Genomic DNA, 17,251 nt, shown 5'->3' on the forward strand with positions numbered 1-17,251 from the left:
AGCACCATGTGCCAAGGTTGTGGTATTTGTTAAGCGCTTACTATGTGCCGAGGTTACCAAGATTATTATAATTGTTATTGTTATCATTATCTTCTGACCAAGTTGCAGCCAAAGCTTGGCCTGTTGGAAGCTGCACATGTTTGATTAATGCCTCTTGTTTCCTTGTTTTCATCTGGAAAATGGGGATGGAGACTGTGAGCCCCACGTGGGACAACCTGATCACCTTGTATCCCCACAGTGCTTAGAACAGTGCTTTGCACATAGCAAGTGCTTAACAAATACCATCATTATTATATTATTATTATATGTTGCCGACTTGTACTTTTCAAGTGCTTAGTACAGTGCTCTGCACACAGTGAGCGCTCAATAAATACGATTGAATGAATGAATGCAAGATCATCAGGTTGGACCCAGTCTCTGTCCTGCACGGGGTTCACAGTCTAACTAGAAGGGGGAACAGGCACTGAATCCCCATTTTACAGATCAGGAAACTGAGGCTCAGAAGTTACATTATTTAAGGTTAAGATCCTTCTAGCTTGCGGGCTGTCCGCCGGGGGTGGAGGAAGCAGCATGACCTACTGGGTAAAACATGAGCCTGGGAGTTCTAATCCCAACTCTGCCACTTGTCTGCTGGGTGATCTTGGGCAAGTCATTTCCCTGTGCCTCAGTTACCTCATCTGTAAAATGGGGATGAAGATTGTGAGCTCCATGTGGGACAGGGACGGTGTCCAACCTGATTTGCTTGTATCTACCCCAGCACTTAGAACAGTGCCTGGCACATAGTAAGCGCTTAACAAATATCACAATTATTAAAAAGGCAGCAGCAACCCTAAAAATCCTGGGGACCATCCCCTTCATGCCATCACACACACACACACACACACACACACACACACACACACACACACACACACACACACACACACACACACACCCGTCATGGAAGTACCCGACAGTAACAGCTGATCAGACTGAGGCTAAGAGTCATTCTACAACGAAAAAACCTAGAGAAAACCCATCCACAGACCCGGGCAACACCAGACCAGCTCGTGCATTTTATTTTTTATTGTAAAACATCAAAATAAATTACACTTTACAGGAAGCTTTCCGATATTTACATACAGTGATTCCAGTGACAATCAGCGACGAGAGGAATGTTGCATTCACAGGATAAAGGCCAACTCGCCAGTACAAATCGTGGAAATGTGAGGACTCGGATTCCCCTCCTTGGCTCAGAACAAGGGGAAGAGGTGGGCTGAGTGTGGACCCCTTTCCTGTGGTTCCAGAAACTCCCCCAGCCCCACCACGTCAGAGATGCAGGCCCCACAGCCCCCTCTACTCAACCTCTTCCCTCCAGTTTCTCCAGGTTTTGAAACCAAACTTTGGACGTGATCACTTCCTCTCCCCAGAAAACATCCAGTGGCCCCGCCATGGACTCCATTCCCCAGTCAAGCAGCTTCGTACCAGTGCCCACAGATTCATTCCAGGCAGGATCGAGTGGAGTTAAAAAAATATACAATAAAAAAATACAGACAGAGAGAGAAAAACAGGAGAGTTGGAACAGATAACAGCGGCATGGGGGTGAATCTTCCCATTCTGTTGAAGGTTCGGGATTGCTCTTCACATAGAGCGAACCCAGATTCTGCAAGTGTGCACACACATACACATGTGTGTAGATAGATGTGCATGTGGGTTTGTGGCCTGGAGTCAGGTGCCCCCATTGAGCTGGACTGCCTTGATCCAGGGAACCCTCAGGGAAGGGACCTTGAACAGCAGCAGCAGGCAGGAAGCAGAATCTGTTTTACCTTTCAACCCCCTTACCAGCAGCCAGCCACAGTCCGTTCATAAACCTGCAAATCCCTTCCAAGCTAGAAACTCAAAAAATAGTAAACCCCGAAGAGGAGCTGAATCGCTCCCGTGAAATCCTATCCCTCCTCCCCCAGTCTCCTAACATAAACAGTTTACCATTGCAGTCATCTCCCCCAAAACAGCAGCTTGGGATGCAATCTCCACTACCTCTTGTTCACTCGGCCGCCTTCCCGCTTGTCTGCGGCCACGGTCTCAGAAATCGGGAGTGAAGGCTGACCTCAGCTTCCAGCCCAGCCCCCAGCAGTGGCCTCTTTTTGTCACCGAGGTCCGGCGGACTGGTATCAGGAGGGCACACATTCTCTACTGTCCACTACAGGCCCCTCCACTTGAAGGCCTGGGAATCAAACTGGGATAAACAGACGGCCAGGACTCAGGAAGAGGGAGCAAATTTCCCAACTCAGCACTGCTCGGGTGAGTGCCCCAGTCAGCTCTGGCCATGGTTGAGGGGTCTGGATTCTGTCAGGTGCTCACTAAGAGCACAGTTGGGCTTGTGGTCCACAGCAGGTGGCCAAAGTGTTTTTCCTTATTAAAGTGTTGGATCGGGCAGTCCTCTTCCAGCTCCTGCCCAGAAGTGGGATCCTGGTCACTTCGGACACTCAAGAGACAGTGAAAAACACAAGAGCCTTCCCCGAGAAGCAGAACTGGGGGTAAGATACTTATCTCTGAACCAGGATACCCTCCTGGGGTGCCCGGTCCTTCCACCCCCGACCCCAAGTACTGGGGTGCTCTGCCTACATCACGAGGTAAAAGCAGCAATAGCATGGTGAACGTGTCTGTCCACACTCCGCCTGAAGCTGATTCAACTGGCTCTGGCCAATGAGGCCTCCAAGGGCCTGGAGCAGGGGGCAATCTCCCTCAGCCTTTCAGGGTCTGTCTGCATCCCTCCCCATCTTTGGTTCCCTCAGTTTTCCCCCTTGGGCTTTTACAACAAGTCAACAGTATTTACTGAGCGCTTACCGTACTAAGCACTTGGGTGAATGCACTATATCAAGAGTTTATAGACAGGTTCCCTGCCTACAAGGAGTTTCCAGAACCATACTGGTCTTGGGGGCTGGCCTGTAGGCAGAAAGATTTCCCATTGGGCTCCTGCCAGAGGGGAGGTCTTGGATCTGTGCTTTTAAAACCAATAAGAGCTGGCCACATCCTATCAGAAAGGACACAGAAGCCATGTGGAGCAGGTTTGGCTGCCCAGGAGACTCTGGGAAGGTAGCTACTCCTGATCCCTTTCCTCATCCTGTGGGACACATCTCCTCTTCCGCCTTCCCAGTCATTCCCCGCCTTGGGGGAAGGGACGCCATCCCCTGCTCACCCAGCCACAATCACTTTCGAGAAGAAAAGGGCTGGGCAGTTGGGGGTTTGGGATTATAATTCAGCACCCAGGAAATGCCCGTAGGGTGTCACCAGGCTAGAGAATGACAGGTCAGAATTCTCCCCTAGTGAAGTTGGGGTAGGGCCAACTCCTGTGATGGCAATGGCCATCCTACCCTTGGCTGGCTTCTACTTCCCCCTCCCATCCCCAAACCAGGAAACATCCCTGAAATCGCAGAGTGCCTCAGTGGTTGTTCAACCACAGCCTGGGTGGGTAGATTGGAGACCTTCCCAGGGGAGGAACCATTTCTTAGAATGGGTGAGGGGAGAAGGGGGCCTGGAGCCAATGGTTGGCCCTTCCCCAACTTGCCCCTCCATGGGAGTCTCGACGTGTGGCCTCACCCCCAGAAACGGGGAGCTCCCTCCCCGGAACCGGGAGAAGGGGCGAGAGAGGGGAAGATTTTCTAGCCCTCATCCGACATCAAGCCATAGGTCCAGTGTATTGCTTAGAGCTGTCCCTCTTCTTCCCCATCTGTCACCCCCTCCCACATTAAAGGTGAAAAGAATTGGTCGAAAGGAATCTAATCTTCAGGTTCGAAGCATCAGTTCCATCGGGTCATTTGATGGTCTTTCCCCGGGGAGCGGCGGAGATGTGCTCGGAATGGAGTGGAGTGGGGGTCGGGTTTCGGCCTTCTCTCTCCCGGTTTCTCCCAGTCCCCAGACTGCCCTTCCTGGAGCTGGCAGCTTTCCCAGGATGCCCCAGAGCCGGGAGGGAGGGGCAGGGAAGCCTCACGTGCCCTTGGGGATGTTGGCTTTGTTGTAATCGTTCAAAAGCTGCTCATAAGGCACGGAGACCTCTGACTCGTTGCTGGTGAAAGTCGACTCGTCGGACGAAGGGGCCTCGACCAGGTTCTGAGGCGTCGCGGGCTCCTCGGCCAGGTTGTCATCCAGGGAGGACTTGGACGTCTCCTCGTCGGAGAGCCCGTCCTCGTTGACGAAGGTGATGTTGGCGTTCTCGATCAGGGGCCGCGAGTCGCGGGCGTCCCAGGCCTCCCCCTCCTCCTCGCTGATCCGGTCCAACTGATTGATGACCACGCTTTCCTCCCCGTCCCCGGTCCGGCCAGGGGACTGGGGTCGGCTCACGTGCCCTTTGCTCCTGAGGGCCTGCGTGACCTCTTCGGAGTTCATCCGGCTCTTGGAGTAGAGCACCAGCGGGATCCGTTCCGGGCCCGGGAGGCCCGTCCTGGCCGTCTCTGGCCCCGTCCCGGCCTCCTTCTCCCCTCCGGTCTTCAGGGCCTTCTTGCCGATCTGCTTGATGAGGTCATTGTAGGTCTCCTCCTTCTTGGAGAGGAAGCCGAGGATGTTGACGTCCTTGGGGTTGCCCATCTGGAGGGCCTTCTTGGAGTGGGGCGAGCTCTCGAAGGACTCTTTCCTCCTCCGCCGCCGTTTCTTGATGGCTTTGTGCACTTCCACGAACATGCTCACTTTCCAGTTCACGAACAGGCTCAGCCAGGCCAACCCCAAATAGATCCACAGCTCCACAAAGTACCGGTACAGGGCGTGATAGTTGGCATCAGGATTCACCCCTGGAAGAGACACGGAGGCAGAGATTAGCCAGTGTGGCCTAGTGGATCGAACCCAAGCCTGGGAGTCAGAAGGACCTGGGTTCTAATCCTGGCTCCGCCACCCGTCTGCTGTGACCTTGGGCAAGTCACTTCACTTCTCTGGCCTCAGTTTCCTCATCTGTAAAATGGGGATGGAGACAGGAAGCCCTATGTAGGACAGGGACTATGTCCAACCCTATTATCATGTGTCTACCCTGGCGCTTAGTATAGTGACGTTGAAGAGGCAGAGATCAGGACAGATGTGGAAAAGACAGGGGGATCATTGATTTTTTTTTCCTCCCTCATTCTTCTTCCCAGGTCTCTTCCTCTTTGCCTGGTAAGGCAGTTCTAATCTGGGCTCTGCCCCTTGTCTGCTGTGTGACTTTGGATAGGTCACGTCACGTCTCTGTGCGTCAGTTTCCTCATCTATAAAGTGGGGATCAAGACTGTGCACCCCATGTGGGTCAGGGACTGTGTCCAATTTTTCTGTATCCACCCCAGCGCTTGAAACAGCACCTAACACATAGTAAGTGCTTAACAAATGCAATTATTATTATTATTAGTTTTTAAATGTTTTTAAAACTAGCTACGTGTCCAGGCTACAGTGGTGACGTCCCCCAGCTTTGATAATCAGACTCGCATACTCTCTCATCCCCGGTCTCCGACAAGATTTGTGGCTTTTTGACCTGCTCGTTCTTCAGAGCCAATTCCCTCCCAGTCCGCATTTCTCCAGCTTTCCCCAATCTCTGGCTCCCTTCCCCACAGTGCTCAACTGTTGGGACCTTCTGCTCATCATGATGCCAAGAAACCAGAACCTTTTTAAAGCAGATTACGTGAGTCTCAAACCTTATCTCCCAGACTCCCAGAGAGTCCATCTCTGGTCACTGAGGCCTCTAAAGCCAAATCACTACAAAATGGCTTTTACGTTTGACATCTGGGTTCTGTCTACTTTATTCAATCCATGTATATAGGTGGTCATTCTGACCACCCCTTTGCTCCCTCCATGGAGACTGACAGCGCCTCAAGGGAGGGGCTTATATTTTTGCTGGTGGCACACTTATGGGTCATTTTAATCAATCAATCACGTTTATTAAGCACTTATTCTGTGCAGAACACTGTACTAAGCATTTGGTGGAGTACAATATAGCAATAACAGACACGAACTTACACTCTAGGAGATAGACGTTGATATAAATAAATTATGGATATGGACATAAGTGCTATGGGGTTGAGAGGGGAGATGAATAAAGGGAGCAAGTCAGGGTGACGGAGAAAGGAATGGAAGAAAAGGAAAGAAAGGCTTAGTCAGGGAAGGCCTCTTGGAGGAGATGTGCCTTCAATAAAGCTTTGAAGCGGGGGAGAGTCTCATTGTCAGTTATAAAGAGGCTAGGCGGCGAGATAGATGAGATTGAGGTACAGTGAGTAGGTTGTCATTAGAGGATCCAAGCGTGTGGGCTCGGTTATAGGAGAGTAGTATAAATTATTACTTTATTATTATCCTATTTTACTTGTACATATTTACTATTCTATTTATTTTATTTTGTTAATATGTTTTGTCTTGTTGTCTGTCTCCCCCTTCTAGACTGTGGGCCCGCTGTTGGGTAGGGACCGCCTCTATATGTTGCCAACTTGTACTTCCCAAGTGCTTAGTACAGTGCTCTGCACACAGTAAGCGCTCAATAAATACGACTGAATGAATGAATTAGAGGAGCCAAGCATGTGGGCTCGGTTATGGTAGGACAGTAGTGTAAATTATTACTTTATTATTACTCTATTTTACTTGTACATATTATTTTATTTTGTTAATGTTTTGTTTTTTCTGTATGTCTCCCCCTTTTAGACTGTGTGCCCGCTGTTGGGTAGGGACCGTCTCTATATGTTGCCAACTTGTACTTCCCAAGCGCTTAGTACAGTGCTCTGCACACAGTAAGCGCTCAGTAAATACGATTGAATGAATGAATGAATGAGGTGAGGTAGGAAGAGGGCAATGTGACTGAGTGCTTTCAAGTGTTTTATACATTCCCCTTCCTCCTGGAACTTAACTCAGGCCAGGGACTTCATCAGTGCTGCTGAGTGGTGGTTACCCGGGGAGCTGGGTCATCAAAGCCATTCTGAGAAGCAGTGTGGCCTAGGGGACAGAACAAAGGCCTGGAAATCAGAAGAACCTGCGTTCTAATCCCGCCGCCACCACTTGTCTGCTGTGTGACCATCGGCAAGACACTTCACCTCTCTGTGCCTCAGTTCCCTCATCTTTAAAATGAGGATTCAGACTGTGAGCCCAGGTGGGACACAGGCTGTACCTAACCTGATTAGCTCGTGTCTACCTCAGTGGTTGGCACATAGTAAGCACTTAAATATCAATCAATCAATCAATCAATCATATTTATTAAGCACTTACTGTGTGCAGAGCACTGTACTAAGCGCTTGGGAAGTACAAGTTGGCAACATATAGAGACAGTCCCTACCCAACAGTGGCAGCACACACGTGTACCAAAAAAAGACGAAACCAAAGAAGAAAACAAACACACTCCCAAGGAAGCAAAGTTCCCCTCCCCACCCTCCTGATTGAGCAAGTAGAGGAAGGGTGAAAGGGAGAGACGGAGAGAGAGTGAGTAAACCTTGCTAGATTCCAGAATCCAAGGCACTTAAGCAGGGGTCAGGAGTAGAGCCCGGGGCCAAGAGGTGTGTCTGGAATCTCATATCGACGAGGCCGCGATGTTGGGATGGGGCTGGCACAGGGGTATGGAGGAAATTCCGCAGGCAGCCGAGCGGTTGAGCGAGGCCCCGTTTATCAGCTGTTCTCCCCGGGGACGCGACTCCGACCTCAGCCTCCACCGTCCAAGGGGTGGGTTAGGGCCCGGGGTTAATGGCTCCGGCTCTGCCGGGGGTGAGTCAGCGGCAGGGATGGAATCGGAACCCGACTCGACCCCGGAGCCCCTCCCGCTTCCTGGAAGCCGGGGCCCGGGCCCTGGGATTGGGAAACGGCACGGGAGTTTCGTGAGTTGGAGCGACTCAGAGGTCACGGGGGATCGGAGCTAACCCCACCTGGATCCAGTCACGCAATGCCTCCACCATCCTCCCCCTGGCTTCATCTGTATTTCCGTCAGGTGGGCCCTTTGTTGCGAGGGGGGGGCCTCCCACCTTTCCCGGCTACTCCGCGGAGCTATGGCCCCAGGGTTGGGCCTGCCCGCTGGGAAGTCCGGAGCCCCAGAGGGTCTCTCTTGCCGCGCGGGAAGGAGGGGGGCTTGGGATCACTCACCAGCCACGAAATCCCCAAAGCCGATGGTGGAGATGGTGATGAAGGAGTAGTAGAGGCCCTCGATGTAGTCCCAGCCCTCGGTCACCATGAACACGAAGGGTGGGATGACCAAGTGGACCAGGACCCCCCAGATGATGAAGATGGCCGTGCACGTGATCTGGGCCTTTCTCTGTACAGGGGACACGGACAGGCGACGTGGTTAGGAATGAGCAGCTTCCTCCAGGGACCGGGAGGGTTTCCCGTCTTCCCTCAGGAAGAGCGGTGGCTTGAACAGAGCGGGATGCGGCCTACCGGGGAGGGAGAGGTTTGTCACCAAATCCCCCAGTTGACTGGCTCAGGGTGGGTCCCTCCCTCCGGGGAAGTGAGGAATTATTTCTGGTCACCTCGGCTCTGCGTTTCCCTGACTGACAACTTTCCTCTGCCCCCTACGAGGACTCTGTTCGGGTCCACCTGAGGAAGAGGACACTGCAGAGAGGCCAGATCCTCCTGCCCTGGGGCCTTGGGAAGTGGGGTGGATGGGCCTGGTTCCTCGGCCTCTGAGGTGGTCCATTATGTTGCTTTTTGGACTGGCCTGGCAGCCGTAGGCTGACCTGAGGACAGGGTTGCTGTCGCTTTTCGCATCCTCTCATCTTGAAGCCAGACTGGATGGCCTCACCCATCCTGGTCTCCCCCAGGCAGCCTCGGGGACGAGGCAGGGGGGAATTCATGGCACCCCAGTTTCCACATGACCAGCAGCCGCTCCTGGTCCTCCGCCTCGGTCCTGCTGGGTGCTGGGACTGTCTTTGCCATGCCCTTCTCCCTCTCCCTTCCCCACTCCCTAATGGATAGAGCACAGGCCTGGGATTCGGAAGGACCTGGGTTCTAATCCTTGTTCCGCCACTTGTCTTTGGATGACCTTGGGCAAGTCACTTCACTTCTCTGGGCCTCCGTTACCTCATCTGTAAAATGGGGATGAAGACTGTGAGCCCACTGAGGGAAAGGGACTGTGTCCAACCTGATTAGCTCGTATCTACCCCAGGGCTTCGTACAGTGCCTGACACATAGTAAGCATTTAACAAATACCACAATTCCTCTCCCTCTCCTCTCCCTTCAAAGCCCCAATACCAATCAGGGGTACTTATTGAGCACCAAGCACTGCAGTAAGGGCTCAGTCTTCCGTCAGCATCCTGCCAGGTTCATCCCAGTGGTCTCAAACTAAACCAAGTAGCTGCATGTGGATTGTGCCCTGTCAAAAGGCCCTGAGCAGGACTCGCTTATTCCTGGCAAGACACTGACCAAAAAAGTTCAACAAGGAACACCCGGCAAAAAACTGGGAGTGTACAAAAGAGCACTGTGAACAGGCATCTACAACTGGGAGGCTCTGTCCTGATTTTTGGAAGACAGTAACAAAATGTGAAAAGGAAACAAAGCCGGCTTTAATAATGATAATAACGGTGGTATTTGTTAAGTGTTTACTATGAGCCAGGCACTGTCCTAAGCACCGGAGTAGATAATAATGATGGTATTTGTTAGGTGCTTACTGTGTGCCAAGCACTGTTCTAAGCACTGGAAATAAGCTAACTGTCCTCATTAGGATAGTAGTGATTATCTCCATCTCTCATGTGGGAGACAGAGGTTTGATTCCGTGATGGACTGTGAGCCCGTTGTTGGATAGGGACCGTCTCTATATGTTGCCAACTTGTACTTTCCAAGCGCTTATTACAGTGCGCTGCACACAGTAAGTGCTCAGTAAACATGATTGAATGAATGAATGAATGGTGGGGAGGTGTGGGATTTCCCCCTCTGGACTGTAAGCTCACTGTGGGCAGGGAATGTGCCTGTTTATTGTTAGATTCTTCCCAACTGCTTAGTAGAGTGCTCTGCACACAATAAGCCCTCAATAAATAAGTTCAATAAATGATTGAACAAATGAACGGGATTGGAAAACGTCCCTGTCCCACCTGGGGCTCACAGTCTCCATCCCCATTTTTCAGATGAGGAAACCGAGGCCCAGAGAAGTGAAGGGACCTACCCGAGGTCATGCAGCAGTCAAGTGGTGGAGCCGGGATTAGAATTCTTCTAATGGGCCTTCTGGCTCCATCCCCTATGGCATGCTGCTTCTGCTTGAAGACCCCCTCCACTATCTCCCCTCCCCCTCATACCCCTTTCCCCAGTTAGCTTTGGCTCCTACCAAGCTCACGCCTCTCTTGGTCAGAAACTGGCCCAGTCTCTTGGCCCGGCCCCCGAAGAACTTCCCCAGGGCGCTGATCCACGTTAGGCAGAGCGGAACCCCAAAAAGTCCATAGAAGATGCAGAAGAGCCGCCCGGCAGGGGTTTTGGGAGCGACATTCCCGTAGCCTGAGGAAGGAGAGGAGAAAGAATCGATCAGGTGGGAGAGACAGTCGCAGTGCTGGTCTTCCATTAAAAAGAAAGAGGGGCGTGAGGAGAGGTGGAAGGGAGGAGGGATGGGGGGAGCGGTGAGGTCACCGCCCGAGTGTGTGGGAGAGCTGGGGCTTGGCTTCATGAGTCGTCCTTGGCCTCCATCCCTGCTGCCTTTTCACTGAAGCCAACACCCCTCGACTCATCCAGAATCAAACCGGCCAGAAGAAAAGCATTGTCTGGACGTGGGAGGGGTGGTGGGGAGAGATGGAGGGAGCAAGGGATTCTGGGACTGGCCGCTATTCTGAGCCTTCCCTATCCATCAGTGGTGTGTATTGAGTGTTTATCGGGTACAATGGAGGGAGGCCAGTAGGGCAGGACAGAGGGTCTCAGGCGCAGCACACCCACCTATGGTAGTGATGACCGTGGCGGCAAAGATGACGGCATTGGGCCAGTTCCAGTTGTTGAAAGTTTGGTTCCCCGTGATGGCGACACCTTGTCCATCTGCATCGGACACCACCTGTGCGGGGAGAGAGACCAGACCGGTGATGAGTCATGGGCAACTGGCCGGGGAGAGCCACTACGGCCATCAGCTCCACGGAGATCAGAGCCCTGCACGCTTGACGGGAAGTCTCCAAAATATCCCCCAGCCAATGAGCCGCTGCCCTCAGGGGTCATCTTGCCACACGTCCTGTGGCAATGGATTTTGGTAATCTGCTTCAGCTGTTCCACACCTGTCCCACTTCAGATTAATTGTGGCCTCTCCCAAATTGACACCAATAACAGTGAGATCATGGAATCCTAATCCCCTGTCTCATTCATTCATTCAATCATATTCATTGAGTGCTTACTGTGTGCAGTGCACTGCACTAAGAGCTTGGAAAGTACAATTGAGCAACAAAGAGACAATCTCTGCCTAACTTCTTGCAGGTGTGGTGATAGGTCAGCCCAGAATGATGCAGGGAGGGGAAGGATCTCTTCTGGGGGTGGGGAGGGCATGGTCTTAAAGATCTCCAGGGCAGCAGACACCCCCCGCTTCCCCCTCCTCCCCCACTGCCATCATTCATCACTCATCACTCATTCACCTAACTGTATTGGAGGAAGTTCTCAATACAGTTAGGTGAGCTCAATTTTTCTGCTGCTTCACCCCTTTTGATGTTTAAAGCAGAGATGTAATAATAATTATGGTACACGTTAAGCACTTACTATTGCCAAGCACTGTTCTAAGCACTGGGGTAGATTCAAGTTATTCAGGTTGGACACAGTCCCTGTCCCACATAGGGCTCCCATTCTTAATCCCCATTTTACAGATGAGGTAACTGAGCCCCAGAGAAGTGAAATGAGTTGCCCAAGGACACTCAGCAGACATGCGGTGGAGCCAGGATTAGAACCCATGACCTTCTGACTCCTAGGTTTGTGCTCTTTCCACTAAGCCACATTGCTTCTCCTAACCATCGTACCACTGTAACTATTGCATCCTTTCAGTTTTCTTTCCAGGCTGAATCATCTTAGTACCTTTAAAATCCTCCTACAGTCCTGGTCCCTAGACCTCCCCTCCCCACTCCAATCCGGAACTCTTGTCAGAGTCTGACCTGATGAGCTTTCAGATACCATCTAGGGTCTCCACTCGGCTACTTGTCTCCAGGGGTCCTGTCTGCCTGGATTATCCCCTACCCACCGATCTGGGGCCCAGAGCTCTAGCTGTTCTCTGGTGTGGTATTGATAACAGCAGGCCCGTATCCTACACAGCTGCCAAAAGTCTTCATGTGTAAGTGTCTGTCAGAGAGCTTACTGCACCTAACCTCCTCATATCTGCCCAGGGCCACAGCAAGGGTCCTGGTGTATTATAATAGTAATAATAAAAAGAATAATGAAGCACTTACACTGTACCAAGCACTGGGGTAGATACAAGATAATTAGGTCCTACATGGGGCTCGCAGTCTAAGTAGGAGGGAGAACAGGTATTGAATCCCCCTTTTACAGAAGGGGGAACTGAGGTACAGAGAAGTTAAGTGACTTGTCCAAGTTCACACAGCAGGTAAATGGTGGAGTCGGGATGAGAACTCAGGTCCTCTGGCTCCTAGGCCTGGGCTCTTTCCAGTAGGCCACACTGCTTCCCAATAGAAGCACAGAAACACCCCACTCGCCAGCAGCAGGCTTGTCCTATGGTGCCTTCCACCTCATACTCTGGTTTATTCACCAGTGGCACACTCCTTCTCAGCAATGACACTTCACTGTTGACACTTTCACCTTCTCAGCGGCCCCCTTTCCTCATCTGTACAGTGTGGAGTCAATCCCTGTTCTTCCTCCTACTTAGACTGTGAACCCCATGTTGGGATAGGAAGTATGCCTGCCTTGAAGATCTTGTATCTACCCCAGAGCTTTGTAGTTTTTGGCACACACTAAGTGCTTTAACAAATGCTATTATTATCAGTAGTGTCCTGACAGAAGTCTTCCAGGGATGTGGATTACCCTCTCAGTTAAACATCTCCTGTTTCCTTTAACCATTTTGAGTTCCAGAGGCATTGCAGAGAAATACAAGGGCTGGCAGAGAAAAAACGGCCTGGCAATGCCTCGTACACTGACCTCTTCTTCATGGTCACTCTGCAGATGGCCTTGATTCATTCATTCATTCAATCACCTTTATCGAGTGCTTCCCGTGTGCAGAGAACTGTACTAAGCACTTGGGAGAATACAATATAAAAATAAACAGACACATTCCCTGCCCACAACAAGACATAGGCCGCAGCTCCTGGGTTGGTAGACAGGACAGCATGGCCTAATGTCAAGAGCAAGGGTTCGGGAGTCAGAGGACCTGGGTTCTAATCCTGGCTCCCCCATTTGTCTGGTGTGTGGCCTTGGGTAAGTCACTTCACTTCTCTGGGCCTCACTTCCCTCATCTGTAAAATGGGGACTGTGAATCCCATATGGAACAGAGATTGCGTCCAACCTGATTCCCTTGCGTCTATCCCAGTGCTTAGAACAGTGCTCGGCACATAGGAAGCGCTTAACAAATATTATGATTATTATCATTATTATTATTAAGAGGTGGTGGAATGGGTGGTAACTTCGGGCCTGTGACCAGTGGCTTATTCCCAGCCCATGCACGTGGTTCTGGTTGATAAAGCATCTCCCTCCCAAAACTGCCTTCTCCCCGACTCCGGCGTGCAGTTATCTGTTCAAGTCACACTCCCTATTATCCTGGTTATCTGTTCGCTTGGCGCGCGGCTTCACAGGACTCTTCCTCAAAGCCAGGCCCAAGGGGCAGGCTTGGCCATGGTGGGAGGCCCAGGAGATAAGAGGGGCCTTTGGAAGCAGGGGCTCCTCTCAGATGAGATGTTTTCTGCACCCAGGCTGCGGTCACAGCGGCTGCAGGGTGGAATTTATTTATTTTTTTAATGGCATTTGTTAGACACTTACTATATGCCAGGCACTGTACTAAGAGCTGGGGTAGATACAAGCTCATCAGATTGGACACAGACCATGTCCTACATGGGGCTTACAGCATTAACCGCCGTTTTGCAGATGAGGTAACTGAGGCACAGAAGTCAAGGCACTTACTATGTGGGACCTTTATTTATTTATGTATATTAATGTCTGTCTCCCCCTCTAGACTGTAAGTTCTGTGTCTGCTTATTGTTATATTACACTCTCCCAAGAGCTTAGTGCAGCTCTTGCACACAGTAAGCGCTCAATAAATATGACAATGAATGAATGGGACCTAGGCTTCTCTGCTTTGGGCCTCTGCCCGGATGCTACCGTAGTTGCCTTGCATTTCTTCAGTCCAACAAAGCAGTGGTATTTATTGAGCACCTACTGAGCAGATGAGAAAGTTCACCAGAAGACGGATGACATTCCTACCCTCTAGGGGCTTGTAATCAAGCTGGGGGAAAACAGGCGGGCTTGAATGATTTATAAACTCTGGGACCAGCTGGGAGACCAAGGGTAAAACTGATAGTAGCCGAAAGTCTGCCAGAATGAAATAACTGAATCAATCAATGGAATTTATTGTGCTCTATGTGTGGAGCAGGCAAGTCGGGGAACCGGGATTCAAACCCAGGTCCTCTGATGCCCAGACACGTGCGCTTTCCACTAGGCTATGCTGCTTCCCATTTCCATCACTTGCCTGCTGTGAGACCTCAGGCAAGTGGCTTAACTTCACCATGCCTCGTTTCCTCGTGTGAAAAATGAGGATTCAAAGCCCGATCTTCCTCCTACTTAGGGACCATAAGCCCCGTGCAGGGTAGGGACCGTGTCCGACCCGATTAACTTGTATCGGCCCTGCTCTTAAAGCTTCAATTATTGAGATCACAGGAAAGTTGAGGGCTCCAGTGATTCTCCAGTCTGCTCTGGAGTTAGAAGCCCGTCATCGCCACCACCATGCTGTGTAGGATAACCAGACCCGCTGGGGTTGGACGAGAGGGATGGAAAGTTAGAGCTGAGACAGACAGTCTACAGTTCACACCCTCTCCATACATCAGCAGGGCTCATTCCTGACCTGATCTTCTAGGTTAGGGAAACAACCATTCAGAGGGGAGCCACGTCTCTCCTGCCGGCAACGATCTTTAACTTGGCTTCTGGGCCAACAGTCAATATTTTCCTGCTCTCGGCTGGCTGGGACAGGGGGTCCTTCAAACACAGCTCCATTTCAGTCTTCCCAAGAAGCAGTGTGGCCTAGTAGATAGAGCATGGCCATGGGAGTCAAAAGGACCTGGGTTCTAATTCTGATGCTGCCGTGAGTCTTCTACATGATGTCGGGCAAGTCGCTTCGCTTCTCTGTGCCTCAGTCACTTCATCTGAAAGTGGAATTTAAGACCGTGAGCCCCTTATGGACTGCATGTTTGATGTGGGTAGGGAATGTGTCTTTTTTATTATTATTTTGTACTCTCCCAAGTATTTAGTACAGTGCTCTGCACACAATAAGTGCTCAACAAATATAATTGAATGAACAAAAGACACGGACTGCGTCTGACCTGACTTGCTTTTATCTACCCAGAGTTTTGTACAGAGCCTGGCACATAGTAAACACTTAATAAATACTGCATCAGCCTCTTCTCTGACCTCGCATCCTCCTGTCTCTCCCCACGTCAGTCTATACTTCATGTTGCTGCCCGGATCATCTTTATGCAGAAACGCTCTGGGCATGTTACTCTCCTCCTCAAAAATCTCCAGTGGCTACCAGTCAACCTACGCATCAAGCAAAAACTCCTCACCCTGGGCTTCAAGGCTTTCCATCACCTCACCCCCTCCTACCTCACCTTCCTTCTCTCCTTCTCCAGCCCAGCCCACATCCTCCGCTCCTCTGCTGCTAACCTCCTCACTGGGCCTCGTTCTCGCCTGTCCCGCTGTCGATCCCTGGCCCACATCCTTCCCCTGGCCTGGAATGCCCTCCCTCCACACATCCGCCAAGCTAGCTCTCTTCCTCCCTTCAAAGTCCTACTGAGAGCTCACCTCCTCCAGGAGGCCTTCCCAGACTGAGCCCCCCTTTTCCTCTCCCCCTCCCCATCCCCCCTGCCCTACCTCCTTCCCCTCCCCACAGCAACTGTATATATGTTTGTATGGATTTATTACTCTATTTATTTTACTTGTACATATTTACTATTCTATTTATTTTGTTAATGATGTGCACCTAGCTTTACTTCTATTTATTCTGATGACTAGACCCCTGTCCACATGTTTTGTTTTGTTGTCTGTCTCTCCCTTCTAGACTGTGAGCCCGTTGTTGGGTAGGGACCGTCTCTATATGTTGCCAACTTGGACTTCCCAAGCGCTTAGTACAGTGCTCTGCACACAGTAAGCACTCAAAAAATACGATTGAATGAATGAATGAAATACCATAAAAACAAACAAAAAATCCTCAGCGGGGTCGACAGAGCTAAGTGCAAGATGACCAGATGGGCAAGTGGACACAGCTGGGGCCTCTTGTTGCTGGAGGAGAGGGAAAGGACAGAGGCCCCTTTGCCCAGAAATCAAAAACCAGACAGTTCACTCGGAACACGGGGATGCAGTCGGAATGCTAACCCAGCCCATAAAACCCTGATCTAACTGCCACAGACTGGATGCTCATGGTCAGGACAGGCTAAATCTACCTATCAGCCTAGGAAGTCCCTCTCGGTTTCTGTATTTATCTTCAGTAATAATAATAATGGTATTTGTTAAGCATTTACTACATGCCAGGGGCACTGTACTAAGTGCTGGGGTGGATACAAGCAAATCCAGTTGGACACAGTCCCTCTCTCATGTGGGGCTCACAGTCTTGATCCCCATTTTACAGATGAGGTAACTGAGGCAAGTGATGTGACTTGCCCATGGTCATCTAGCAGACAAGTGGCAGAGCCAGTAGCAGAGGGGCCCTTAGGCTCTTCTCCGGAGAACTTCCTGGTGTTTACAATTAAAATAATAATAACAATTGTAGTATTTGTTAGCACTTGCTAAGCACTTGGAAGATATATGATATTCATGTTAAGTACACTCCCTTTCCCATTTGGGGCTTATAGTCTAGGAGGGAGGGAGAACAGGTTTTGAAACCCTTTTTTCTCCCCTGTTAGACTACAATACTTAGACTACAATAATAATAATGTTGGCATTTATTAAGTGCTTACTATGTGCAAAGCACTGTTCTAAGCACTGGGGAGGTTACAAGGTGATCAGGTTGTCCCACGGGGGGCTCACAGTCTTTATCCCCATTTTACAGATGAGGTAACTGTGGCACAGAGAAGTTAAGTGACTTGCCCATAGTCTCACAGCTGACAATTGGCAGAGCTGGCATTTGAACCCATGACCTCTAACTCAAAGACAGTGCTCTTTCCATGGAGCCACGCCCTGTGGGACAGGGAGTGTGCCCAGGGACGAT

The 17,251-nt window shown here is 50.8% G+C and overlaps 1 protein-coding gene across 1 annotated transcript in view; it reads right to left on the reverse strand.

Moving 5' to 3' along the window:
- Nucleotides 1–1,057: 1,057 nt before the first annotated feature.
- KCNK5 (potassium two pore domain channel subfamily K member 5) overlaps nt 1,058–17,251 on the reverse strand; it is a 56,474-nt gene continuing 40,280 nt past the window's right edge. The window contains exons 2-5 of the mRNA XM_038761310.1: nt 10,807–10,918; nt 10,211–10,377; nt 8,041–8,209; nt 1,058–4,763 (exon numbers count right to left, since the gene is read on the reverse strand). Coding sequence (XP_038617238.1) covers nt 3,967–4,763; nt 8,041–8,209; nt 10,211–10,377; nt 10,807–10,918 — 1,245 coding nt within the window. The 3' untranslated portion in view covers nt 1,058–3,966. The remainder of the gene's footprint in view (nt 4,764–8,040; nt 8,210–10,210; nt 10,378–10,806; nt 10,919–17,251) is intronic.

This window comes from Tachyglossus aculeatus, chromosome 19, assembly GCF_015852505.1.
Source record: "Tachyglossus aculeatus isolate mTacAcu1 chromosome 19, mTacAcu1.pri, whole genome shotgun sequence".
Taxonomy (NCBI): Eukaryota; Metazoa; Chordata; class Mammalia; order Monotremata; family Tachyglossidae; genus Tachyglossus; species Tachyglossus aculeatus.